At 41.2% G+C, this 26,832-nt stretch overlaps 1 protein-coding gene across 2 annotated transcripts; it reads right to left on the bottom strand.

Annotated features, from left to right (window-relative positions):
- Window positions 1-26,413, bottom strand: Slc35b3 (solute carrier family 35 member B3). Of its 2 annotated transcripts, none has more exons than XM_057787510.1 (10): window positions 26,329-26,413; window positions 21,699-21,986; window positions 18,426-18,547; window positions 11,825-11,979; window positions 10,402-10,509; window positions 7,353-7,450; window positions 5,307-5,399; window positions 4,760-4,871; window positions 2,863-2,932; window positions 1-643 (listed from the first exon to the last, which is right to left on the bottom strand). In XM_057787510.1, the coding sequence occupies exons 2-10, from the start codon at window positions 21,897-21,899 to the stop codon at window positions 493-495; spliced, it is 1,110 nt and encodes a 369-aa protein (XP_057643493.1). In that variant the 5' UTR covers window positions 21,900-21,986; window positions 26,329-26,413; the 3' UTR covers window positions 1-492. The 2 variants fall into 2 exon arrangements, with proteins under 2 accessions (XP_057643493.1, XP_057643494.1); XM_057787511.1 differs by having other exon boundaries at window positions 2-643; window positions 21,871-21,986.
- Between the last annotated feature and the right edge of the window lie 419 nt (window positions 26,414-26,832).

A 26,832-nucleotide genomic window follows, 5' to 3' on the forward strand; every position in this document is an offset into this window, starting at 1 on the left:
TCCATTTTCTTCAATAACAAATTTTATTAAAACAGCATTAAAAAAAATCACAGGATAATTTTATTTATAAATGAATTCTATTTTCTCTAGACTTTAAATCATCGGTTCACTCTTATAACAGAGAAGCAATTTAAATAACACCACTAAAACGGAATGGAGACGAAACAGTGCGCTACTACACAGCGCCGTGCTGCACGCTGGAAGGATTTCCAATCAGTCTTGCAACACGGTCCATTTCCAGTGAAATGCGCAGGACACTGCCAGCAAGCGCTTTCTTTCATACTGACTTCACTGAAACACGTCCTGGGTGCGGCTCTGGACTGTTTCGGAGCTGGTCAAGCTTGTGTTCTGCAGAGGCTGACGTCACAAACCGCTGCTGGCTCACACAACAGCAGTCTTCAGATCCTTTGGTTTTTATCCCAATCCTTTGGAAAGTCAACTAATTAATGATTGCTCCCTTAGGATTCTATTTTAAGTAGGCTACCTCAGTGCCTACACAGTCTGTGCCAACGTCCTTGACTTTTTCACATCCATGGCTTTGTTCATCAGATTGTACACTGATGGTAATCTTATTTTATCCATATTTTTGCTGTAAACATTGAGAAATATGCCAAGAACAACTAACAAGCCAGACCATACATACCTAAAAGAAATGAAAAATTAGATATTAAAATTAAAATGGTAACACTTCACTGTTAATTATGACATGTGGTAGTCAGTCCACAGTAATTTCAATCAAATAAAAACTTGCTCTTAGCAGGGCAGTAGTGGTGCATGCCTTTAATCCCAGCATTTGGGAGGAAGAGGCAGGCAGATCTCAGTTTGAGACCAGTCTGTTCTAAAGAGTTCCAGGACAGCCAGGACTACACAGATAAACCTTGTTTTAAAACAAAACATAACAAAAACAAGAAAAAGCAAAATGAACAAAAACAAAACAAAACAAAACAAAAAAAACAACCAAACACACAAAACTTGCTATTAGAGGTCTAAAATAGTATTAGAATCACGTGTTAAATGGAACAGAGAGTGGCACACAAAGCCTGCTCTGGTCTGCTTTCCACGACTATGTATGGTAAAGACCATGACCAAAGCAAATTGAGGAAGAATGGTTTTCTTTGGCTTACACATCCTGAGTCCATTCCACAGAGGGAAACCAAGGCAGGAGACTCAAGACAGGACTGTAGCAGACCGTCAAGGAACACTGTTTACCTGCTTGCTCCTCCTGGTTGGCACAGTCTGCTTTCTCACACACTCCAAGATCATCTGTCTGGGGATGGCACTGCCCAGGGAGTTAGCCCTCACACATCAATCATCAGTCAAGAAAATGCCCCACAGGCTTAACGACAGGCTAACTGGATGGAGCTATTTTCTCAATTTAATTCCCTCTGGTAAGCTGACTCTAGATTGTGTCCAGTTGACAAAAAATATAAGCAGTCAAAAGTCCCACCCCTGGCTAAGGCATTGATAACTGAAGGATGCTGAGGGAGAGAGTGTCAGTTTTCTTCAGGATCTAGTTCCAGGTAGGTTGCCTGCGCTCCCATGGATGGCCCTATACCCAAGCACATACTAGCAGCATCAAGTAGACTCAATGGTTAACGAAGAGGGTACATGAAGTTGGGACAGAGGTGGGGCTGGGGTGGGGTAGGAGATGGAGTTGATCAAAACACACTATTTACATATATAAAGCATCAAAAAAAATTTTATGCTGAATATATACATAAAAGTTACAAAAAGTGAAACTAATTTAAATTTGAGAGCGCTTAATTAGCACATTCAAAGTATAACCTTACCAAAAGACTTAAGATTATACTTTAAATGCCAGAGTCCTATTTATCAAAGGCTACATTATACATTCAACTCAGCACTCTGCCTAGTTGTCCCAGGGAAGTAGAACACAGGCAATTTTTAAAAAGGGACACATTCTGCAGGAAGCAGAGAATCATCTTTTTTTGGGGAGTGGGGAATTTTGAGACAAGGTTTCTCTGTGTAACAGTCTTGGCTGCCCTGAACTGGCTCTGTAGACCAGGCTGGCCTCGAACTAACATCCCCTCCTCTGCCTCCCGAGTGCTGGGAATAAAGGTGTGTGCCACCGCCACCCAGCTTGGATCAATATAATTTAGTTACTATAATATACTATCACAGGCGTAAAGAACAGTAATCTAGAGACAACAATTGACCTGTAGTACATTGGTAAAAATTTACAATATTATTTAAAATTATATATATTTGTAAACTAGGTTTGAAATCCCAATTACTGACCTATGTTTTAACAAACTGCTTTTAACCAGAGATAGCAAAGACTGCTGACTAATTTCACAAAGAGCCACACACTAAGTCATTAGGATATAATTTACAGAATACTTTCCCATTGTTTATTGTTGTGCAAAGCAGCCATAAATAAAGGCTTCACAAGAAAAAATTTTAAGCATATAAAGTATATATTTGTATGTGAGAAAGAAAATCCTTTACTTAACACATGCACACCACTGTACTCACCCAAATCAGAAATATGTACCAACAACAGCCACACTGGAGCACACACCTGCTCTCAGTCCTCACACTGGAGCACACACTCGCTCATTCCTCACACTGGCTTACACACTCCTAACAGTCACTCACAATGGCTTACACACTCCTAACAGTCACTCACAATGGCTTACACACTCCTAACAGTCACTCACATGGGTAGGCACACCTAACTGACAATCAGTCTGCATCCTAGATTCCTTTCTCACACAGTCACACTGCAACAACTGGGCTTTGGCTAGGCAATTCAAAAGTTAGAAAGTAATGTTGTTTAAGACAAAACATGAGAGACGACATCTAAATTTCGAGACACCTGTTGAATTAAAAGGTACTTACTGAAATGAGAATGGCTTAGCAAAGAATATGAACGAAAGGACGATGGTCATTGCTTTTCTTCCTGTTGTCACTGTGGGGAGATTTAGATGTAATTAGATGTGCCTTACTATCTTGGCAATATTTGTAAATTATTTATTCCACAAATCTTTATAGCTCTGGATATGGCAGAACCTCTAGGGTGCCAGAGGCAATGCAACTGACCAACCAACAGCCAATCAAGTTCTGTTGCTAATGGTGTCATAGAGACCTGGCACTGATCCAATGAGCGTCTACGTACACCCGTGTAAGTATCCATCAGCTCCATGGGGAGCAGGAGCCACAACCAGAGGCTTTCCCATAAAGTCATGATTAGGTAGAGCAAGGGCCACCCTTTAACAAAGTGAGAGCCTCACAAATGTCAGGTTTGTTTTTCAGACAGGTCTTGCCATGTCTTGCTCACCCTGCTCCAGGCTCCAGTGTAGCCGCGCACATCATGATGGTTCACAGCATTTAGTCAAGGTGACCTCCGGGAAAGGGACAGCGATTCTGACAGTGCTGCTCTTTGCACATTTGTCTTCACGCTTTGACCTCAGTGTAACTCAGCCCAGGCAGAGGGGCAGCCACACGTCTCCACTCAGGTCTCTACCCTCACGCAGCTTCTCTCATTCCACCCCTATTCTCCTGCACTTTACGTTCAGCACAAGCTGGGGCTGATCTGCAACGGCTGCCTTTGGGAGACCTACTCGGTTGGGCATATGTTCCTGTCTCCCCTACACTTAGGTGTGCTCATATGTCTCAGGATCTGGCCAAAAAAAAAAAAAAAGTGATCAACATGTTGTTTCGAGGAGTACAGCATCTTGAGGAAGCTTCCACTAGAGGACACTATGGCTTTCATCTTCTCAGACTCCATCCTGCTACCCAGCACACAGGAGGATGCGATGGTAGGAGGGTGCTGAGGATGCATGCCATGCAGTCTCTCACCATGCCAACCAAGGAGGCGCAGTGAAGATGCAAGTGTGGAGACAGACAGCTTTGCCTGGAATCTTGATTCTAGCAAGTTGTCACCCAAACCCTTAACTTTTCCACATTCACGTTTAAATCTGGGCATGGATTAGAAAACTAACAGTGCCGGCTGGTTAGGACTGCGGTGAGACTTCTGTCCGGAATGGTGACTAGTACACAGGAAGGACTCTGTGTTAGCTACGATTATGCCTATCTCTGCCTCTTATTTGACAGTGAAAGTATTTCTGCCTATACTGTGAAGGTGAATGCGCATTTACAGCTCTGGAGAGCAATGCAGCACACAGTCACTGGCTCCCCTCACTGCTGTGCATTTCCCAGACACATCAAACACAACCTGCAGTCCTCTTTAGTGTCAGGCACGGACACATCATCACTGCAGAAGCGAGAATGTGATCTGGGCTGGTGCTAAGAAACATCCCAGTGAAAGGCTTGCAAACTATAAAATGCACCTGCCATATTTTAAGTGCAAGAAGAGTGGAATTTCCATAATCAATTAAAAGTATACGAAGGTAGTGTTTTCCCTGAAGGGGTTTCATTCCATCATAGTTTTACAGCAAATTTTTCTAATGTGCTTAACGTTTTTCATGAAAATGTATATATTTGACATAAAAATGAAGCCTTCAGGGCTGGGGTGCAGCCGAGTGGTAGAGTGTGTGCCCAGCATGCTGAGGGCCAAGGGTCTGGCCTCACCACTGCACAAAGAAAAAAAAAATGCAATCTTCGAAATGAGAAATTAAGACCAAACACCATTTTCTTTGGAACTAAAAGACAAAACAAGCTACCAAAGCACAAGCTGGAGAAGAGTACTCCTTTTAAGCACGAGGTCATACCCTTGTGTTTGTAAGCGCATGAGAAAACTGCAGTGTTTACTTCCTAATCTAAGCAAGCCTCCTACCTGTTACAGCAAGAAGAGCACCAAAGATTTTAATCAGGGCCAGAACGAAGGAGATCCCAAAGTATCCAGTGAGGGAAAAGAGGAAGGCATAGCCATAGGTGCGAACAGGGTTCTGCAAGAAGAAAAATGACCTGTTAGGAAAACACAAAGCAAGCCCTGAGGGAGGTATCCTATGGTATCAAGCCACAGATCTGAATCAGCCTCTTGAGCAGTAATAAGTCATTGCACAATGCATCCAGGCAAACAATATTTAATTTTTATTTAATGGGAAAATATTGATGAAATGAAAAATCCTTGATTTGTACATTATGAACTTCTCAAAATTTAACTTACAGGGTAGAGAATGGATAAAAAAATTAAATATCAATCATTTCTAAGATCTTTCATTTCTGATCTGTAATGTTGCATTTGAAGAGTGACCAAATTATTTAATAACAATAGCCTTTTTTTGAACTAGGCAAAAATAGTACAGAGAAAATTATTAAGTATAAAGTGGTTACTTTTATTGTGGGCAGTGTTGGCAATGTTGGATGCGATTAGTGTTTACCTTTGAACAAAATGCCACTGCAGGGCCTAGTCCACTAGTGCAGGACAATCCCAACAGAATGTACACAAAACCGATCGAGTACGAATACAGAACCTGGGGGAGAGAATAAAGCACAGAAACGGCTGTCACACCAGAGGGGGCAGTGAAGGGCTTGAACACATGGAACAATTGATCTACTAAATACTACAAAGCAAAACATTTCAAAAGTGATATTATCATTGCCCTATGGCTGAAGTTCCTAGAAATAGCTATGTGTATATATATATATAATATATATATACATGCATACACACACACACACACACACACACAATTATGTAACAAAAATCCATGGCCATATGGAACCTTTCATTTATGTTCACATTTTACTCATTTCTGGATTGTTAAATTAAAGCAGACTTTAATTTTATTCTATAAGCATAAATATGACAAAATCCTTAGAGATACTTACAAGATACGAAAAATGTCCTGGACACTGGAGTTTGCAAAAGATAGGAAAATCACCACTCTAGTTTCCCCACTCACTTTTTACTCGTTTATTAGCTCCCCCAAGGGTATCTCCAGTTTCTAACTGAAGTGCTGCTACAGGTTAGCTATGCTACCCTGCATGTGGGCTACTCTCCTGACTCTCACAGCTAACCTAATCTTAATCCCATGCTTATCACCCAGTTTTCAACTGAAGCCTGAGGTTGTAATTTGGCCCAAAGGAGAGCTATGGAGTAACCTAGGATACGAATGGAGGCTTCAGTTTAAAGCCTGCTGCCCTATGTGCTACCCTCAGTTTCCAGGTGACCTGCATGGTCTCACTTCTGAGGCCATCTTTACCTCAGCCATGAAGAGTAGTGACACAAACACCTATCAAGATTCAAGTTCCTGCTACTGAGATGTCACTTAAGATGCCCCATGTTGTGTCCAGACAGTAATAGGAAACTTACTCCTGTATGTCTTCAATGCAGTGTGTTCTATGTGAATAACAAAGCAAGTGCGTTTGCAATGTCTGAAACACACATACATACACACACACACACACACACACACTCCTATATAAAAACAAAAGCAGAAGATTTTTAATCTGAAGAATACTTTTAAATCTAGTGGACATTTAAAAGGAACACCTGGAGAGATTGGAGAAAGCTCAGGAATTAAGAAGGTGGATTGCAAAGTTAGGTTCTCAGCACTCAAAATGAGTTGCTCACAACTGTCTGTAACTCCAGCTTCAGGGGAATCTTGACCTCTGATGGTATCTACATGTACTCATGCACGCATATACACACACACTAAAATTATACAATTAAAAATAAAACAAAAATATTTTAAAGAGATACCTGAATAAAAGGAAAGCCATACCTTAGTCTTAGACTGAAAGAATCAAGCATACAGAAGCCATGCTCCTAAACTAATTTATAATTCAATGCTAACGTCAGTCACAATCCCAGGAGGGGTTTCTGATTTATGTTAGGGTATGAGCACCCACAAATAACCGCTGGTAGTTCTTTTGAAAAGGAAGAAAGGTGGTTAGTCCTAATTATGAGAAATACATGAAGCTGTTCAAGTTTCTGTGGGCTAAGGCAGAAATCACAAGTGGGAAGGGTGGGGTGTTCAGTAAACAGAATTGGGTTTTTAGCAGGATTTATTTAATAAAAAATGGAAATAATAAAACTACTAGGCAACATGGGTGAAAATCTTGAGTTGGAAAGGCCTTCTGACACATAGCCAGAAGCCATCAATAAAAAGAGAAGTTGGACCAATAAGAACCACACTGAAAGCAACACAAAGAGTAATACAAACAGAAGGAAAACAATGTCACAAAGAGGTTTCTTTTAACAGATAAAAGATTACAGAAACCAACAAGAAAAATATTGATCAGTTATACAACAAGCTATTAGCAGTGCCAGGCTCTCTTCCAACCTTCTACACTATTGCTGGCATTATGTTTCCGGGAAGGATACAGTGGACTGAAACGCACATCGAGTCTCTGACACTGTAGCCATCTAATAACATCAGCCATGCACCTTCCAGACAGGAGGGAAGCACTGGGGTGCTCACCATCTCAGAGTTGGAAGCATTGTGCAGCTTCATGGCTTTCTCCTGGACGTTTCCGATGACAGCATCTGCACATAGTGCCAGGGAGATAAGCATCACACCTTTAGGGAGAAGACAACAATCCTCTTTAAGCATATCAATTATAAGCAAGGTTGGCCTCAAGTTTAACTGGGCTACAAATCAAAATCAGACTGTCAATCCCATTTGGCTGGAATGCTGAATATTCTGATTTATAACTTGTTGTGTAAGCACATAGGTGATATTAATATAAAAAAAGACAGACACTAATAAACTAATGCTACCACCAGAATCTTACTTCAGCATCGTACCAAATAAAGTCCACACTTTTCAGGCAGTGTCTGTTGAAAGTGCAGCTAAGACTTAGGATCTGGAGAAACAATGGAATGCCCAACCCTTTAGTTCCACACTATCTCAGAGGCACCTAGAGCAATGCCTTTCTTAGCTTGCCAGCCAAACTGTCTTGGGGACTCTTCACACGAGCAAGCCTCCCTTTCACGTCCATGAGGATAATGTGGACAATATTAAGTTGTCACACGCTGCAGTGACAGGTTCAAGGGCATCGAGTCTAGGTGATAGCATCTTCTCCTGGGAAGCAGCATGCAGGTGCAGGAGGACAGGCCTGGCTGCTTCTGAGCTTCACGAACAGAGGAACAGGTGTCACAGTTCCAGCTTTTCTTTTCTTTTTTTTTTTTGTGGGGCTTGCAGGCTTTCTTGTCTCAACCTTCTTGATGCTGTAACCCTTTAATACAGTCCTCCATGTGGTGACTCTCAACCATAAAATTATTTCATTCCTACTTTGTAGCTGTAATTTTCTACTGTTATGAATCGTATGCAAACATCCGATATGCAGCAGGATATCTGATATAACCTGGTAGATCCTCAAAAGAGTCATGGCCCATAGGTTGAGAACCACTCTCTAAAAACAAAGTGGGAACCAGTGTTCATCAGCTTCTTTCATAAAGTATGTCTGGGTTCTAATTCCTTCCAAATGTGCCCACAGAACTCAGGAAGAGAGGGGCTCCAGGTGTCTTGGGGCACCAGCTGTCTCGTCCCTCTGCTGCCTGTGTTCTCAGTCCTTCCTCCTTAGGTGATGCCACATAACGTAAGACAAAAGCAACCAACCCTTGGTGCCTTTACCCAAAAGTGGGCCTGATTTGTTCTGGAGAGTTCTGATCTCATCATTCAAACAAAGACCATCTTTCCTACTTAAAGAGCACAATGGATGGGGCACTGAAAGGGAATGAGGAAGTCTTAATCTTTTACAGGACTTTCAGAAATGGGGAAAGTGCTCTTCTGACCTGTTGATTTGGAGCAGCACTCCAAATGCTTTCATTCTACACCCGCTGCTGCTTTCAACGCCTTGTCCTTCTAGAGAAACATCTCAGGTCTAGCCTCATGCAATCTTAGCACACACAAACTGTTAATCAGGGACATGAATGGGTCACCAAGGAGAAATAGGAAACACTGTATATCTGGGACTCCAAAACAGAATGGTTGATTTCTTAAGGATTAATTTTAAACAGGATGAAGATAGTGTGTAAACTGAAAGAATACAGAGCTGTCAATCATATGGGAGCATTGGTAACCTGACCACAGGTTAGGTCAAAGTCTTGTACAGGCGAGATTCAAACAGCACGGAAAGTTGTTCCCGCATCCTCTACCATCTCTCCCCTCACCAGCTCTGTATGAGGCAGTGTTCTCGCCATCTTAAGGGCCTATAGTTCACTCACTCTTGGCCTTATTTTTACACCATTTAAATTCACTGCAAATCTGTGCCTTCTAAACTTTGTTTTTATAGCTAGAAGAGTTGATGATGTCTGTTCTCAAGTGTACACTTGATGTGACAGTCTGTGATGGGAAAAATGAAGATTTCCTGATAATTCTTGATCCTAAAGGCAATAGCTGCGACCATAAGCATTGTGTGAAGTTAAGCAGTGAGGTTTCCTTGGAAGCTGAGGCAGCAAGTTCCCTCAGGACTGTGGCTGGGAGAGGGCTGCCCCAGAGACCCAGTGGTTCCATTTCAACACACTAGCTCAGGCTGGTTAACTGGGGCCAGTTAGACTGACAGTCTGATTCTTGACAATTGTGAAGCTAATGTAACACATATTTTCATTATAGAAATGATTATTTTATATTTTGTGCTTGCTGGGTTTCCAATATTGCCTTTCCCCTGTTCTCTTACGTATTTTCTTCCTTTTGTTTTTCTTATCTAGAAAATTTAAATGCTATTTTCGTCAAGAGGAATGTTGGGATGACACTGTGTTCTTGGTAAAATTCTTTTAGTAACTTAAGGAAAATAGTGTATATATAGTAAATGCCCCCAAGTACCCCAAAATAATTTATCTCAATGGTTCTCATCCTTTCTAATGCTGTGATCCTTTTAAAAATACAATTCATGTTGTGGTGAACCCAACCATAAAATTATCTTCATTGCTACTTCATAACTGTAATTTTGCTGCTGTAAATCATAATGTAAATATCTGCTATGCAGGATCTCTGCTATGTGATCTCTGTCAAAGGGTCATTAGACCCTCCGAGGGGATCATGACTCACAGGTTGAGAACCTCTGATTCATCTGCATGGTCATGAAAATAAAAACATGAATCTAGTGCTTATTCTTCTCCCTGGACATACTCTAATACTTACTTGTCTTTTGAAAAATCTAAATTTAATTGACAAAAGGCATAGCCCACAATGAAGGAAACTGTAAGCCAGAGTTACAGCTCTATGCGCATTTCCACTGTGACTTCCCCACACCTCCTGCATGTACGTGCAGGTCAGCACACACATCTCAACTCTCCTGTCTCTGACAGTGAACGCTTTATCTGGGAACCTCCTGTCAGGCTAAAACTAAAACAGTGTCACATCCTAAAGCACTGATACTTTTACTACAGTTGGGAAAATCTGAAAGTGTCCTTAGGTAGGAGACTCAGCGACCTCGCAGCATCATTTAAAGTCCTCACGAAAACGTGCAAATTCTTATTCAAAATAAAATACTTATACAATTTAGGAATACAAACATATTCCTCACCTGTCAGATTAAAGTTTGGTGCAATTGTGCTGTCAGCCAGGGTAAACCAGATCAGGCCAAGGCTCATGCACACTGCAGCAGATACATCTGCAAGGTTGTAACGCTTTCCTGTGTAAGGCAAAAGGACACCGGCCTCATTATACAGATACTTACCTAGTCTACTGTCAGATCACAGCGCCTCACCACACAGAATTGGGATGTGCCGTTCACGCCTAATGCCCAAACATAAAGAACACTCACATCAAGGCACAGCAATCCCAGGTGAGTTAAGACTAAATCAGGCACTCCATGGTCTTGTAAGACAGAACGAGATCTTATTTTATCTGACAGGAAAACAAAACAAACAAAAAAACATAAAACAAAACCACACACACGCACCACTTAATGGTGAGGATATGCCTTGAAAATGCACCTGAGGGGGATTTTGTTGTCTGACGTCATCAGACACATACACAGACTGAGATGGCTATGACGCCACTGGGCAACCTTATCTCATGGGATCAAATGCATACACAGTCTACTGGTGACCAAAGCTTCCTTACACAGTGTGTGGCTGCAGTTTGGTGAAAAGTGACAAAAGTAAAAGGCATACTACCCAATTTTAACTCTGTGGAGAGACGAGTTTGTCCTTTAGTTAATGTGTAATAACTACAAGGCTACAGATGTTCCCGCAGCTTGTCAGTTTACAGAGGGAAGAGAGTAATGGGTCTGGCTATGCTAGACACCGTTTCAGCTGATGAACACTATGTGAAGACAGTCAGGCAGGGGAGAATTCACCCATTTTCCTCTGCCTAATGTATTCCAACTTTTGGTAAAGATTCTAAGCAAATACATGTGCCTAGTAAGAATTTTTAAAAGAGACTGAGGTATTCTATTTCCATATGAACCACTATTCTGTTGTGTTCTGAGTGAGGTGCTGACACATTTCCATTGTAAAAGGTCAAGCCCAGGATGGCATCTTGATGCACACACTGAGAGCAGGCTGCCCAAGCCTTTCAGTGATGGGAAGAGCCTCAAGACAGGGACTAAGCAACAACTTGCTCCAACTTGTTCCAGCTGCCTCCTCTTTTCATCCAGCTCGACTCAGCTGCTCTAAACCATCAGAGCCAGTTCAGTCAGGGAAGAAGTGGGCCCACTCAGACGGGCTTCACTATGTGAATATGGCACTATGGGATGCATTAAGTTCCAAGATAATAAAATAAGATAATGGCTTTTCTCTCATGTCCAAATTATGAATTCAAATACTACAGTATGTTAGAGAAATAGCAATATTTTTATGATACCCTATTTTTATAAGATGCTTTACTATCACAATGTCTAGAATGCTCAAAAACAGTGTTGTGGACATTTACTTTTTTCCTAATGTCAGATGCCACAACACAGCTGTGTGCTTCAAACAGTATAAAACATGTCATTACTGTACCTTGAATAAAAACTCCTCCTAGCATAACAGGAATCAGTTTGCAGCACTTGAAGATGACTTGGGTGGGGTAATTCAGGTAGCCCAAGGAAGTGTTTGATAAGCCCATAGTACCCACAGTTAGAAAAGCTATTATCATGTAGGTTTTTCCTGGTATTCTGGAAGAGACAATTTTTAAAACCTTCATTGTGGGACCCGGTTTCATAGTACTTTAAAGATGATGGCTTACAATGTGCTTCTCTATCTCTGGTTAATGTTTCTGGAATATACATTAAAAAGCATTTTTTTTCATATTGTACCACTGTTTACTTGTACACTGACAAAAATCACAATATACTTTGCTAAATCATCAATGAGGTGCAAAACAGTAAGAGACTCACTGGGATTCTAGCTGATGTATAAATGCTAGTCAAAGATTTTCTTATAGTAGCTCTAGGTATAGACAACAACTATCTTGATTTAATTAATAAGAGAGAGATGATTAAAAATTATGGGCCTCTACAACGGTAAAAAGGCCTTAATCACTAATGTTGTAAATTAACTTTTAAATTGCTTTTGTTTCCTAACTTTCCATCCAGAATTAGGAAAACTGTAACCACCAGAACAATCAAAGAACTTTTCTAGAGAAAGCTCACGAGCTTCACAACTCCAGACATGATTATTACTATAGTGTTTTCTATTTTCCATGTTACAATAATCAGCTTCAGGTAATGTTTCTGATGCTGTCCTTGTAACCTCTAAACTTTTAATTCTGGCTCTACCAGGGTTGCCTGAAGGAGATTCTGAATTTGGTATCTTTAGGAAGTCATCAGTATGGGCATATATCTGAGGAGTCAATAATGTTTAAAGTAATAATGTGGCATACTGTATGATGGACACAAAAAAGCATTAGTCACATAATTTGATTATGCTGTAAACTTAGATATAACCTACCTACATTTAAGCATTTGTATTGGCATTTAAATCAGGCAAAAGGCATGCAATTCCTCTTTTTTTTTTTTTAAAGACAGGATCTTTAGCCCAGGCTGGCCTCAAATGCCGTTATGTAACTGAGGGACACCTTGAGCTTCTTTCTGATCTACTACCTGAGTGCTGGGATGACAAGCATGTGCCACCAAGCCTGGTATATGTGGTACTGGTGATGAACCCATGGCCTTAGGCATGCTAGGCAAAGACTCTACCAAACTGAGCTACATCCCGTACGTTCTACATCTTTTCTATGAGTAGATATATAATAATTTGTTGGGAAAATTCTATTGAAATGCATTATTTGACCTTTCAGTGTTGAGGGTTTTCCTACTTAAGTTCTAATGTAGGAGCCACCATTTAAAATCCACTGTCAAGAACGGGTATCCTTCAGTTACTACCACTGTACTTCCTCGGTGTCCCTGGAGTCTGACCTGCCACTGTCCTTGTCTGCGAAGGAGGAAACACCACTTTCCCAGCTTAGTATAAAAACCAGTCACCATATTTCCTCCAAGACAGCTGTAAACAACAGTGACCAGAAAGGAAAAATTCCATTCATTAAACTTCTGAGGAATGGTTATGGAAGCAGGATACAGGCGGAGAGGAGCTCAGGGCCACAGCGGGCCAACCCCTAGAGGAACTTCCTACATGACCTTATAAAAATGTCAGCCCTCCTCCAGGTCCTGTTTCTTCATGGGTGATGAGGAAGCTGCATCTCATCAGCCTACCTCCTGGATTCCAGGTGTTTCTATTTAATTCCTCAACAACTTCTTCAATAATGGTGAGGAAAAGAAAGTCCTTCAATGCAAAATCGTATATTTCCTGTATCCCAAAGTCAGACAATGGCTAAAAAGTTATTTGGTGAGGGATGACAGAACCATGTTTCGAGCATCAGAGCTGTGATGTTACTCCCGAAACACACTCCCAAGCAAGCCAGGAGTTCAGAGACTCCCCAAGTCTTGACAGAGTCTGAGAGAAGCAATGCCCGTTTAAACCCATCATCTTTAAACTCCTGTCCTTGTACTGACACATCATCACTTATGCAGAGCCAGGCAGAGAAATCAACGAAGCAGAGTATAGGTCAAAGGCTGAAAGAAGTAACAACCGTCATGGGAATTCAGAAATCACTTACATTAAAGACAAGGAGCCCTGCGGCTGGATGAAGCTCTAAACATTGTGCCTCGTAAAGAAATAGTTTCAGTTCACAACTACTGATTTTAAGTCTAGAGACTCATCTTTTAGAATCTTTCTATGTTTAAATCAAAAGCAAGTTATCTTACTTTCAAATATTTTAGGGTGAAATGGCTAGAAAGCTGAGCTCGCCAAGCCCACATCACATCTCATCTGGCTCATGCAGGGAGAGGCTTCCTCCTCAAACTCCACTACAAGAGCTGTGCCCTCAAGTCCACCCTGAAGCCGCGGTTTCCAAGAGCTAATGGACCATCAGCCCCTCACTATTAGTCTTGGCAATGTTACTTACTTTCTAGTCCATCACCCACATTTTATCTTGGAGTTTTAGAGCACGACAAAACAATAAAGATGATATAGTACTTAACTATAATGGCTGCAAAAATTTACGAGCAACAGAATTTGGGAAATAAAATTAAATTTATAAAGAAAATTGTTAGATTCTTCCAGTAAAAATCTTGTGTAAATGGATCTGAATATTTAAAACTGAATAGTTACCTATGTATCGCTCCAAACCAATAATGTAGAAAAATAACAAGCTATGATTGTTGAGGCATTAAACATTTCTATAAAAGATGGAATGTCAGGATTGTCTTTATTATCTTTTAACTGTCCCACAGATACATGAATATATGCATCTTAGATGCAATGAAAGCATGAACATGCTTCATTTACTCCCAAATTTCATGCTCACATTCCTAACTACCTTCTGTTTATGATCACAGTATTACTGTATTTTGTTTTATATGCCATTAAAGATAAACCAAAGCGTTTTTTCAAATCTACATGGTTACTAATTTAAAAGACTTTCAAATAAGCATTCTGGATTTAACAGAACAAAAGATGTTCCTCCAGTATTTAGGAAAACAGATTTCCAAACCAAGACAAGAATGTGGAAAATGGACTTGTAGGGAGAAGGGAAGCTCACAGGTTGAGAAAGAGATTTGGGCAGGTTGGTGAGAATAGGTATACATGTGAGAAACTGCCAAAGAACAAATTGCCTCAATTAAAAGAACAGAAACCTTGGATTTTCAGGTAAGGCAGCAGCCTCAGAGTGACTTGGTGAAGAAACAGTCATATAAAAAGGATTCTATTTCAAGGTGATGGATACACCAATAGAAATGGAGCTAAGTCAAACAGCTAGGTTGTTTTCTGACAGGGGTGGGGGTGGGGGTGGAGCAGAGGCTCATCCAAAGAGAAGTCAGCACTGGGGAAGACACAGGCAGCTCCACCCTGGGGCCAAGGCCAGGAAGAATCTCCAATTCAGTGGTAGGTTTTGGGAAGACTGATGTCTCAGGCAGATGGGTCAATGCTGGAGAGGAATCCTAAGGAGGGCAGTGGCTGGGAACTGACTGCTTAAAACTTAGCTACCTGGGGTGGGCTAAAACTAGGGAATAGCGACATGCCAGAGAGCCTGCTGGAGGACCTGAGAACTCTGAAGGCCCAGGAGGCTGCTTGGCAGCCACAGTTGCATCTTTCCATGAAGGCGAGGAACAGTCAAGCGGGCTACACAGTACAGAAGAAGGTGCTTTGTCTGTACAGGTCTGTGCGGTATGTGCCACACTTCTAGCACACCTGCTAGCCCCCTCCAAGCAGAATTCTAGTGACACCAGGGGATACTATCTAACGAGTCACAGGAGGTGAAGGTCTGCCCAGCCCACAATTGCAGAGATTCTGCTGTTCAATTGTTCCCTTTATTACTATATGCTGACTTTTATTACTTGTGTCTTAATTGGATTTCAAGTTACCAGCTACCAAAAACTACAATAGCTTATGTTCAGTTTCCATTTGCTTGGTAGGTTCACTTCTATCCTTTGATTCTCAGACTGACAAAGGGAACAATTGAACAGCAGTTATAACTACTGTAAATAAATAGGCACCAAACACTGTAGCTCATAATTTTATATGGATATTAACAGACATAAAAAGTCACTAAAGTTTGAGTACAATAGGGAGATTTTAGACAGGTCATTCAAACTAAAAATCTACAAGGAAACTTTAAACTATAACACTGGTTAATGGATTTAACAGATACAGTAGCTTCATATCAGAGAAAAAGGGCTGGCTCAATATACACAAATCAATGTAATACACCACATAAATAATCTTACAGACAGAAATCACTAGATCATCTCAATAGATGTAGAAAATATCACAGACAAAAGTCAATACCGCTTCATGACTAAAACTCGTAAGAAACTAGCAATAGAAGACATCCACATAAAGAAATTCAAGCCTCTAGATGGTAAACCCATGGTCAACGTCATACTCAAAGTGCTCAAAATCAAGGTGTCCTCCGACTACTCGCACACAGGCTGTGGCGCTCAAGTTTTCTCTTCCTTCCTCCACTGTTTCACATGCATAATACAATTTAAAAAACTAAAAGAGCATACGTGTTAGAGCATAAAGAGAAAGAAATAAAAGGCATACAAATAGGAAAGAAAAAAGTCAAATCATCCACATTTGTATACACCGTGATCCTATATTTAAAGAACATTATTTATCCTATATTTAAAGAACTCTAACTAAAGATTCTTCTGATGAATATTATATACCAAAACTAAGTTTGCTAAGGAAGAACTGAAGAAAATCTCACTTATAATTATTTAAAACAAAAACACAACTAACCGAGGAATAAACCTAAACAAGAGTTCATGAAAGACTGTTCTAATGACAGTTACAGACAACAAAGGAAACCTGAAGACACTGGACTGGCAGAATTAACATCGTGACAGCAGCTGTGTTAGCAAAAGTGATCTATAGATTCAACACAATCTCATCATAATTCTAATACATTTTTTTTACACTACATGAGACACTCCTAAAAATCATTCATAAGCACTAAGGACCTCAAAGCACTCCTAATAGAAAGTACAATGCTGGGGGTATCACAGTGAATTGTACTATAGAGCCATATTGATAAAAGTATGACAGTGGACCCCAACAGACATCGACCAACAGACTAGAAGACTGAGAGGGAAACTCATCCAGGTGTGAAAACACACAATGGGAAAGGCAGCCCCTTTCAACAAACAGTGCTGGAAAACTGGACATTCATATAGAACCAGATCCACATCTCACCTTGCAAAAGAAAAAGAATTAAAAATAGATCAAAGACTTTAATATAGGACATAATGCTCTCAAACTATTAGGGGAAAGCAATTCAAGCTACAGGTATGGGCAGTGACATCATGAAAGGTGCTCCAGAAGGGTGGAGGAACCCCAAGAAGAGGCACACTGTATCACATAAAGTTAAAACCTGCTCAGCAAAGAAAACACTCGAGAGAAGACATGGTCTACAGAATGGGGCGAAAAAAAAGTTTGTGCTAAGTATACACCAGGCAGGAGATTAAATTTAGAATGTATTGCCCCTCCCAAATAAACACCATTAACACAAATCATGCAGTAAGAAATGGGCTAAGAAATCAAATACAGGCTTCTCAAGAGTAAATGTGGTCAGGAGATATTTGGAAACACGGGCAGCATCCTTAGCCATCAAGGGAACGCAAATTCAACCTGCTTTGAGATTCCACTTCAATCCAGTTATCATAAAGAAAACACATGGCAATTTGGAGGGGAGGAGGAGAAAGAGGAATGCTTATACCCTGCTGATGGAAATAAAAACTGGCGCCACCACTATGGAAAACAGTTATGGCCTAGTTATGGCCCTCCCCATCCACTGAAAGGATGACATGCCGCAGAAGTACTGGTACATCCACACCTACTGCTCTAGTACTCTCCACATCTAACAACCTCGGAACAGCTGAAGAAAACAAGGTGTGTCTACAGAATGGAGCTTCAGACTTGAAATTAGAAAGGGGACAACAGAGAAGAGAGGGGACAGGGCAATCAAACACCTGTGACAAGAGAGCAGGTAAGGGGAAGAAAGCAGCAAGAGTGGGGCAGGTATGACGTGGGGCGCAGTGTGGGAGGAGATGAACTAGAACATCATACGATGACACATGTACATGAGAATGCCATAATGAAACCCTTACTATTAGCTCATTAAAAAAGAACCCAGATTTCAACCACTAGACACTCAGTGACAATGTCAGGGGATAGAGTCCACAAAACACTAACACTTTAAAAACTTAGACATTTGACACTGGCCTTTTGCTTACCACTGTGATGGAGGTGTATCTTAAACCTTTCACCGGGCATGCCTTGGTCAGGTCATGAAAATGTACGTCTGAGCTCTCTGAGGGAGTGTGTCTAACCAGGAACTGACCCATGTTCAGCTTGATTTTTGCGACACTGCACTAAAAGGGGGATCTACTTTGTTCCAGTGCACAAAGGGATAGATGCATTATTTTATGCAAGTAGTTTATATTGATTAAAACTCATGATCAGATGTTAGCAGGAAATGTAGAACCATACACAGTTGGCATGCTGGCTGGCCTTGTTTTGTTTTCTTTCAGATTCAACCAATGCAGGTAAGCGCAGCACATACCTTCTCCTTTTGTCTTGAATGAGCTGAAGTTCTATGAGGCCAAATATGGAGTAAAATGCAAACTGTACTAAAGTAAGGTACCAGCCATAGGGCTTAAAGCCTTCCATTGAAAATATCAACTCCTGTAAGAAGACAATGAATGTCGTTAAATTCAAGGCAGAGACCAACTTTCAGTCAACTGTTATGAGTATATTTTAAAAGCAAGCAAGCCATACTCCATCCAATTCTACCTACTCCCACCAAATCACTAGACTTTATATGACTTAGGCATGAAAATCAACAGAGAAGTAACTAAAATGCAATGTCTTCTTATGCTTCTTCACTAAAGACATAAAAATGACCAAAACTAAAGTTGTCCTTAACAAAGTGGGTGGCTAATTCAAGAATTAACACAAACAGCTTACTTCAGTAAAAGCCAGGCATCTACAAGCTGGTTTTCATCAGGAATATGGGTCATATTACAGCACTTTCAAAATTATGTGTCACAGATTAGATGAAAATCTTCCTTGTATAGGAGATGTTTAATTTCTCTAAACAGTGTGCATTTCTCTGTTTCTTTCTCTCTCTTTTCTTTCTTTTCTGCCTCCCTCCCTTCTTTTTTGAGACAGTGTCTCATGCAATCCAGGCTAATGCTACTCAGCCTACAGTGGCACTGAACTTCTGATCTTCCTGTTTCTGTGTCCACAACACTAAGATTCTAAGCATGTGTCACCATGTGTCATCCTGTTTATGTTGAGAAATGAACCCAGGTCTTCATGGCTGCTAGGCAAACACTACCAAAGAGCTAAATTCCCAGCTCCTACATACAACATTATATTATGAAGTAACATGTTCATTAATGACTACTCAGCCATTTTAACAAGTCAACAAGAGTATTTACAAATGTTACCTAGTTTACTTTTAATTGAATGATCTGAACTTTCCATCCTGTATGAGTAATGGGGATGGGTAAAATAGCTCCTAGCCACTTTCTACTACTTTGATAAACAATTACAAAGATTTAGAAATCATCTAAGTATTCACAAAGCCAAAGCAGCAAAGCTACAATTTGAAGGATTTATACAACTATAAACTTTGTATATTTTGTTTTGGATGGAAGTCTGTTATTCAAATAGGAAAAGCACAGCTAGTAACACTTATAGACTACATATGGAGACAATAAAGTCCTAAGTGAATGTGTATTGCTGAGATGGGCATGGCCATGTCAAAGACTCCAATGCCTCAACACCATAGGTGTGCCAAAGCCTTCCCCAGGGGATGACTCAGGGGCATGGTAAAGCCTTCTTTTGCTCCAAGTATGAAAGTTGACAGTGTATATAGAAAATGTTCACCCTGGCTCTCTCCCCACCCTGCAACATGGTCATGGCCTGAAGACTGCTCCCCTACAGAGACTGCTTCTACCAAGACTAGTTAACCCTGCCTCCCTGTTCCGCTGTATCTTCAAGTTAGCCTCCTTGGCCAAACTGTATGTGATACCCTCACCTCCCTGTTCAATTGTGGATAATAAACATGCTAAACGTCTGGGGTGCTATGGCTTCTTCATCTGAGAGCCCAGTCCATCCGAACCCAGTTTTTCTGTGCCCACGTTTGTCATGTCTTCATTCCCTCACTATCTCAGTCAGGGAAGTCCCTTTAGCTTTGCAATGCATTGCAAGGTGGCCGCATTATTTTCCTTTGCAATAGCTACTTGTGCCCCCAAGCTATTTGTAACAGTGGCATTTTGAAGGGAAATGCTTCTTAACAAGAAAAAATCGAATGCCTATTCCTAACTGCTGTGCGATGTGACACCTTGTTTTGCTTTATCATCCTCTGGCTGGGACTCAAGTTATAAATCATATTCTATAGTATTTTTACACAATGTTCTTTATGACATTCTTGTGGTATAGCTAAAGAAGTCAAAATTTAACTGTATGTATCTATGTAATGCATTTCTATAAGAAAATGGACTATAATGTATTCTAAGAATGTCATGAGTGAGTAAGGTCACTCAAATGTGCTGCTAATGAACACCAACAGTTTATGTTCCCTCTTGGATTACTGAAGTTCTCAGATATGATGTAGTTGAATTTAAAACTAAGTTGCTAATCATTAAAAATATGTATCAAGTCAATGCACATTAATAACACTGGGAGCCATTCAAACACACATATTCACAATGGACTGAATCTTCGCTCATCCAGCCATGACTTTGAAAATTAGGAATTTGCTAGTGGTCAAAGGTATAAAATCACCTCAAGCTACAGAACAAATACAGGACAGGCTATTGTAATATTAGATACAGTGAAACAAAATTCATAGAAAAGTAAGATTTCTGCAAAAATGGATAAAATGAGAAACAAAACAAGAATAAGAATATCATAGGCACCAGAAAGGGAGGGCAGGCTTAAAAAACTATATTTAAAAACTATATATAAAGGAAATAAAAGAGCCTTCTAGCGGAGGGGGAAAGACAGAAAACGTGGTGTTTTTTTTTTTTTTTTTTTTTGGCCAGACTTAGTTTGTAAAATGGTCTTTTATGCTAGGTGTGGTGGAGAGTGTCAACAGTCCTAAGAACTGGAGGGAGGAGGCAGGACTTTGAATATAAGGTTGGTCTGGGTCACAAATAAAGACCCATTCAAAACACAAGAAAACAAAAATAACCTTTTTCCAATGAGATCCAAGAATCAGGAATAAACTGTGTTATTTTCAACTTTATTGCAAAATGATCTTCCTAGACATCAATGCTCAGCTCACTCTAACAGTCTGCAGGGGTACATGTGTGACTACATGGCTCGCAGTGAAAAGCACTTGTGCTCTCTTGCAGATGGCCTGGCTCCACTTTCTAACATCTACACAACAGCTCACAAGCTCCGTTAGTTCCAGTTCTGGGGGATCCAATGCCTTCTTCTTGCTTCCTTGGGCAACAGGCACACATGTGGTACACTTACATATATGCAAGCAAAACACTCATACACATAAAAATAAGTAAGTCTTGAAAGATATGAACATACAGCTGCAAACATCTATTTTTGATTAAATATTTACAAGTTTACTTTCATAACTTTAATTTTGCAAGATAGTCTTTCTTTCCACCTTAAAATATTTAACTTGGAAAGTTTGATCTTTACTCTTAGTAGTTCTTTTAAGAGGCTATTGTTCTATAAAAATCTCCAGCTCTGAGAAAACTGGTAGCCTGTAAATAAAAATATCATGGTAAAAACAAGTAGTCAAAACCAACATGGACATTAAGTGTTAAATAACTAACACTATTATAAACAAAGGACTACTTTTTACCTGTAAGTATCCATAAATTAGGTAAAATACAAAAACTCCAGCAACACATATGAAAAACTGTGTGAGCTTGTTAAACTTGCTGAGGTTCATGCCCAGCACCACAATGTCATCAACTGACTTGATGTGTGGTGACATTGTCTGGGTTTTGGAGGGCACAGTGATGGAGACATACTTCCTGGAGTTGTTGAACTTGAGGTCCATTGTTTTTGCTTTGCCACATTCAAGGTCTGCAACCTTGTCTTTGCTGGTTTCCAATGCCAGGTCCCGTTTTTCCTTTGCTGACTGGGCCTAGGGGAGGGAATAAGCAGTTATGGTAAATCACACAACCAATGAAGCTGTATCAGACTCCAATAATCTAACGTGTACACTATACGATTTACAGACACAGTTGAGTCTTTCTGAGTATCAGTGTTGCCTCCCACACCCCAAACAAGCAAGTACAAGACCCTCACTCCCCAACCCTATTCATCACCGGATAGCATCATATTCATCTCAATAGCAAGCAAAACTAGGACTACATATGGTAGTATGATTTTATCACCTAGACCATATCTAATTCTAATGAAATAAAATGTAAAATATTTTCAAATTATAGACAATTTTGTAGTAGAATAAAGAAAAAGTGATGATTGACATAGGGTTGACAACCATACAATCTACTTGCTAGGTAAGCTTTCAAACTAAAGCCAAACAGGTATAAGATTTAGCAACAACATTCCTTAAATTGAAAGAAAAACCTGTCTGTAGCCCAGGCTGGCTAGAAGGGAGAAGTCTTAGTGGCTTGAACACTATGGTTACAAAGCATGGGCTACCAACCATGACTGAGAAGGCTTTCTTTGCCTGTGGCGAAAATGATCCAAATTTAAAGGCAGAAAAATGTGGGGTCTGTGTGTGTGTGCTGGCAGTGAAAAAAATGTGAAGGCACCACTGATGACTCCAGGTTTCTCTTTGCACTTACAAAAGCCAAAATAATGAACTCCATTTAAGCAGTAAGGGAAGTGCAGAAATCATGCCAGCACACAGGATGGGAAGACTGTCTTCCTGTACAGTCTCACGGCTGGTGCTCCAGCAAGAGAAAATCCGGACTCCAAGGGCAGGAGAGGACAATTTTGACAGGGGCTTCACTTAAAAATTACCATAAAAGAAACTGTCATGTGAGCGTTGGAAATGACAAGAACTAGAGCCCACTCTCGGTGACTGCTTCTAGCTAGCTGAGCTGCACACATTAAAAAGAGAACTGGTTAGTCACACCAACGGGCAAGGCACTGCACACAATCACAACTATCGATATGTAGGCACCAGCACATTTATTCTGTGGGACACCTGCCCTTTATGGCTACACTTTTATAAGCACTTTTATTGTCTGTGCTCCTTTTTCCTCATGTTTTTCTTCCTTATTCTGGCTTCCCTTGCTGTGCTGCAATCATCTTATCACCCTAAGATTTTTTTTATGCCACGCTATAGAACATCCTTGACATACAGTTTTCAAAATAAGCATGTTTTAAATTGTCCTTCTTCAACCGTGCTGTGTTTCAGTAGTGAGGAAACAATGTTCTGGCCTATATTCTATGGCAGGCACAGCAACAGTGCACAGAGCACCTTTAAATAAACAAAGGTTCTGTGCTCTCTTCCCTGATTTCTTTCAATAAAAGGCCTAACCATTCAGCCATTCCCGAGAACAGAAGACTTCCAAATGCTTATGGTGTCCTTTCTGCTTGAGGTTTTTTCTTTAGGTCATATTTAGGCTCAGGGTTGGTGGCCCCCGTCTTTGTGACAGCTTTGCGTCTTGGTATCTGGCATGGATTTTTTTTATCTATACCAGGAAAAAGAAATAAATTGGCATGCCTAGTAGACTTGCCTCAAACTCCAGCTCACATCTATCTCACTTGGATACACTTTTGAAAGGACCATAGTGTTGGCAAACTTGCTCAGCAAAACTGAAGTCTACAGCAGACAAAACCAGAAGGAGAGTGCAGATGATGACGTTATACTTAGGCACACAAACACACACACAGAACAAGTCTTACAAACCGTGCTGACAGCAGAATATGTCTCCAGAAGGCAACTCTTTCCTGACATTGCTCTCTTCTGATATGCTTATAGTTAAACATCAAGCACACAGCACCAATTTAACGACAGCCAACAGAATAAGAAAGCAGTCCCATGGTTTGGAACTTGGGGTCTGAACTCTGATGCTACCTGAGGAGACTAGGGCAAAGCAGTCTCTCTGAGCTTCAGGTTCTCCATCTCAACAGGGAAAAGTAAACTGTGCTGAGTAACTGTCCAAGTGCACAGCACACAGTGTGACAGCCCATGCATGTTAGTTTTCATGGCCCAGCTTTTCAGAAACACTGCTGAAGCGGTCTGGTGTGCTGAAGCTGACTCACCTGCCAGGCAGCAGGACAGAGGAAGCAGGGATCTGGATTGCCCACCTAGCCTGCTCTACAACAGTCTCTTCCATTGCCTACCTATTATATGAAACCAGAGCTCACTACAAAAACCCAAGACACTGAGCTGAAGGGCTCTCGTGTTCTTGTAAACATGTGACCAACGTTACTTCATTCCATTCTCTTCCACCACTCATACTCACTCCCCTGCAGCCTGACGAGCTCCAGCTCTAGAATGCACGTGCAGGTAAAAACCTTCAGCACCTTCAACAACACTTTTTTTTTTTTTTTAAACTGTGCACAACACACTACTCATCTCTCCCGAACTTCCCAGGAAGCACTTGTGATGAGCAATGAAATGGATTCACAGTAGTTACTTAAGTGATGCCTCACTGCCACAAAACCTGCCCTTTCAAAGCCTGGCATTCAGTGTGCAGTTTTACATGACTGACGAAGACCGCCGTCACCCTCAAACTGTGATCCTTGATATCTGTACCTCACTTGTTCCTATATTAATAGCTGATATTGTTATCTAAAGAATCAGAGCCACAGAGCTAGGGCTGGAGAAGTGGCTCCATGGTTAAGAATGTTTAATGCTCCTGCAGAGGGTTCCCAGCACCCATGTTAGGAGGCTTGCAATTGCCTTTAACTCTGCCTCCAGGAGGGAGTCAGACCCCTCTCTTGCATATATATACCCATTCCTGCATACATGCCCACATGTGCGCGCGCGCGCGCACACACACACACACACACACAAATAAACATAAAAAGAACATGGGACAAAGTCCTTATGTTGCAGGGGAAAAGACCAAACTACATAAGGAATCTGACATCAGCCTGTCTCAAAAAAAAAAAAGGATTAAAAGTAATCAAACAATTTATACCTTGTTTTGCTAAGAAATTTGAAATAACTTCTGACACTAAAACAGGAAAAAAATCATTAAAATGGATTTCTGCCTTAAGTCTCTTCTTAAACCCAACAAACACTTAACTTTAGCACATGAAGGTAGAAATAACAGAGAAAATGGAATTAAAGAAAGGGTTTTCAGTTCTAAAAAAAACAACCATCAGAAATAGGTGATGTTAACTAATAAAGAAATACTAAAATAAAAATTATCTGAGATTATTTCTTTAAAAAAAATCTGTGCATATATGCCACAGATCACAGGTGGGATCAGAGGGCAACTTGGGGGAAAAGGGTTATCTCCATTCACTTTGTGGGTTCTGGGGACCAGACTTGTGGCAAGTGCGCTTATGTGTTGAGCCATCTCACTGGCCTCGGCTTAGCTCTTAATCTAGTTCTTTTTCTAACACGAAAGAAATAGAAACGTTATAGAAAGGAATAAATAGAAACGTTTTCTATTACAGAAAGGTGGCATGCGAAGGAAACCTATGGTGTGCACGGCCTGGAACTTGTCACACTCGGGTGACATGCCTGTCTTCATGCCTCGGGTGCGCTCTGCATGAATGACAGTTTGTGGAATAAGATCATAAAGGAGACAACAAGACTGATTTCATCTATACCTCATCACACAAAGTGTGAGAGAATGGTGATTTCTGAAACTCCCCCCTCAGGGACTAAAATCAGTATTTAGTCTATACATTGTGCACAAGTAATGCTATCTAAAGTATTTTCAAGTGCTAGCAGTGTCTTTTTCCCCCCAAGTTTCAAACTATGGCAATTCACTTATAAGAAAAACATTAACTAAAAGATCCGGATTCTGATAATCTACTGTAGAAGAAATGCAGACGGACGTTTTAAAAATATAGAGAAAAACAAACAAGTCTTGTGAGCATACCAACAAAATTTTTCAGTGTTTTTTCTTTTCTTTTCAAGAAGAGAAGTCAGCTGCAAAGCCGGAAAGAACACACAGGGCTTTCAGCGACATAAACTTAATAGCTCTGCAAGAACAGTTCCTTCATGGCAAGACAAACAGGCGCGGGGTACGGGAGGACCGGACACAGACCCGGAAGTAGCTCTGAACAGCAAAAAACGGTGTAGGGAATCCGGGAGACGGTCCAAACCCAGACAGCAGGCTAGGGGAGTCGGGGTGGCGGTCTCACTCCAGGACCGGAGGATGCTCTTCCCGGAAGCGCTCGCCCCCTATACCCCAACAGGTCCGCGCGCGCCCGGGCCACCCCGACGGCGGCGTCCACTTTCTTGGCCGACACGGCATGGACACCCACCCCAGTCCTGCCTGACGGCACCTGGCGATACCCCCTCCCAGCTCCGCCGCTGTCACCTCCTCCGCCGCCTCCGATCCTGCTCCCGGGCTGGCCACCGCGGCCGCCACCTTCCCGGAAGGTCTTCACACCGCCAGACCCCGCGCACCACTTCCGCCTAGGCGTCTTTGTGCGCACGCGTAGGGGCGCGGCCCCGCCCCCTTTGCCAGCCCTCTTGGCCGCTACCCCGCGCGCATGCTCGTTTCTCCGAGGCTGGGCCGAGATCTTGCTTCTGCCCGGCTTGTTCACGACCCAGTTGACTTCACATCCAAGGCGGTGAGCTGATGCGCGTCAAGGAGGACATATTCAGAATGTTCGAACCGGAAACAGCCTGTTCCCTCTCCCCAGCCCGCGTTCTTTGATCCAAAGAAATGAGGTCGCTTCTCAACGCCTACCGTGTTCCAGTCTCGGGACCCATTCCTGCTCTTCTGGCCAAGATGAAGAGAAGAAACGCTTAGGGAACCCAGCGTCTCATTATTTTTCAATGTCCATGATTTGTAATTGACCAGAAATGTTAACAGGAT

This window comes from Chionomys nivalis, chromosome 13 (genome assembly GCF_950005125.1).
Source record: "Chionomys nivalis chromosome 13, mChiNiv1.1, whole genome shotgun sequence".
NCBI lineage: Eukaryota > Metazoa > Chordata > Mammalia > Rodentia > Cricetidae > Chionomys > Chionomys nivalis.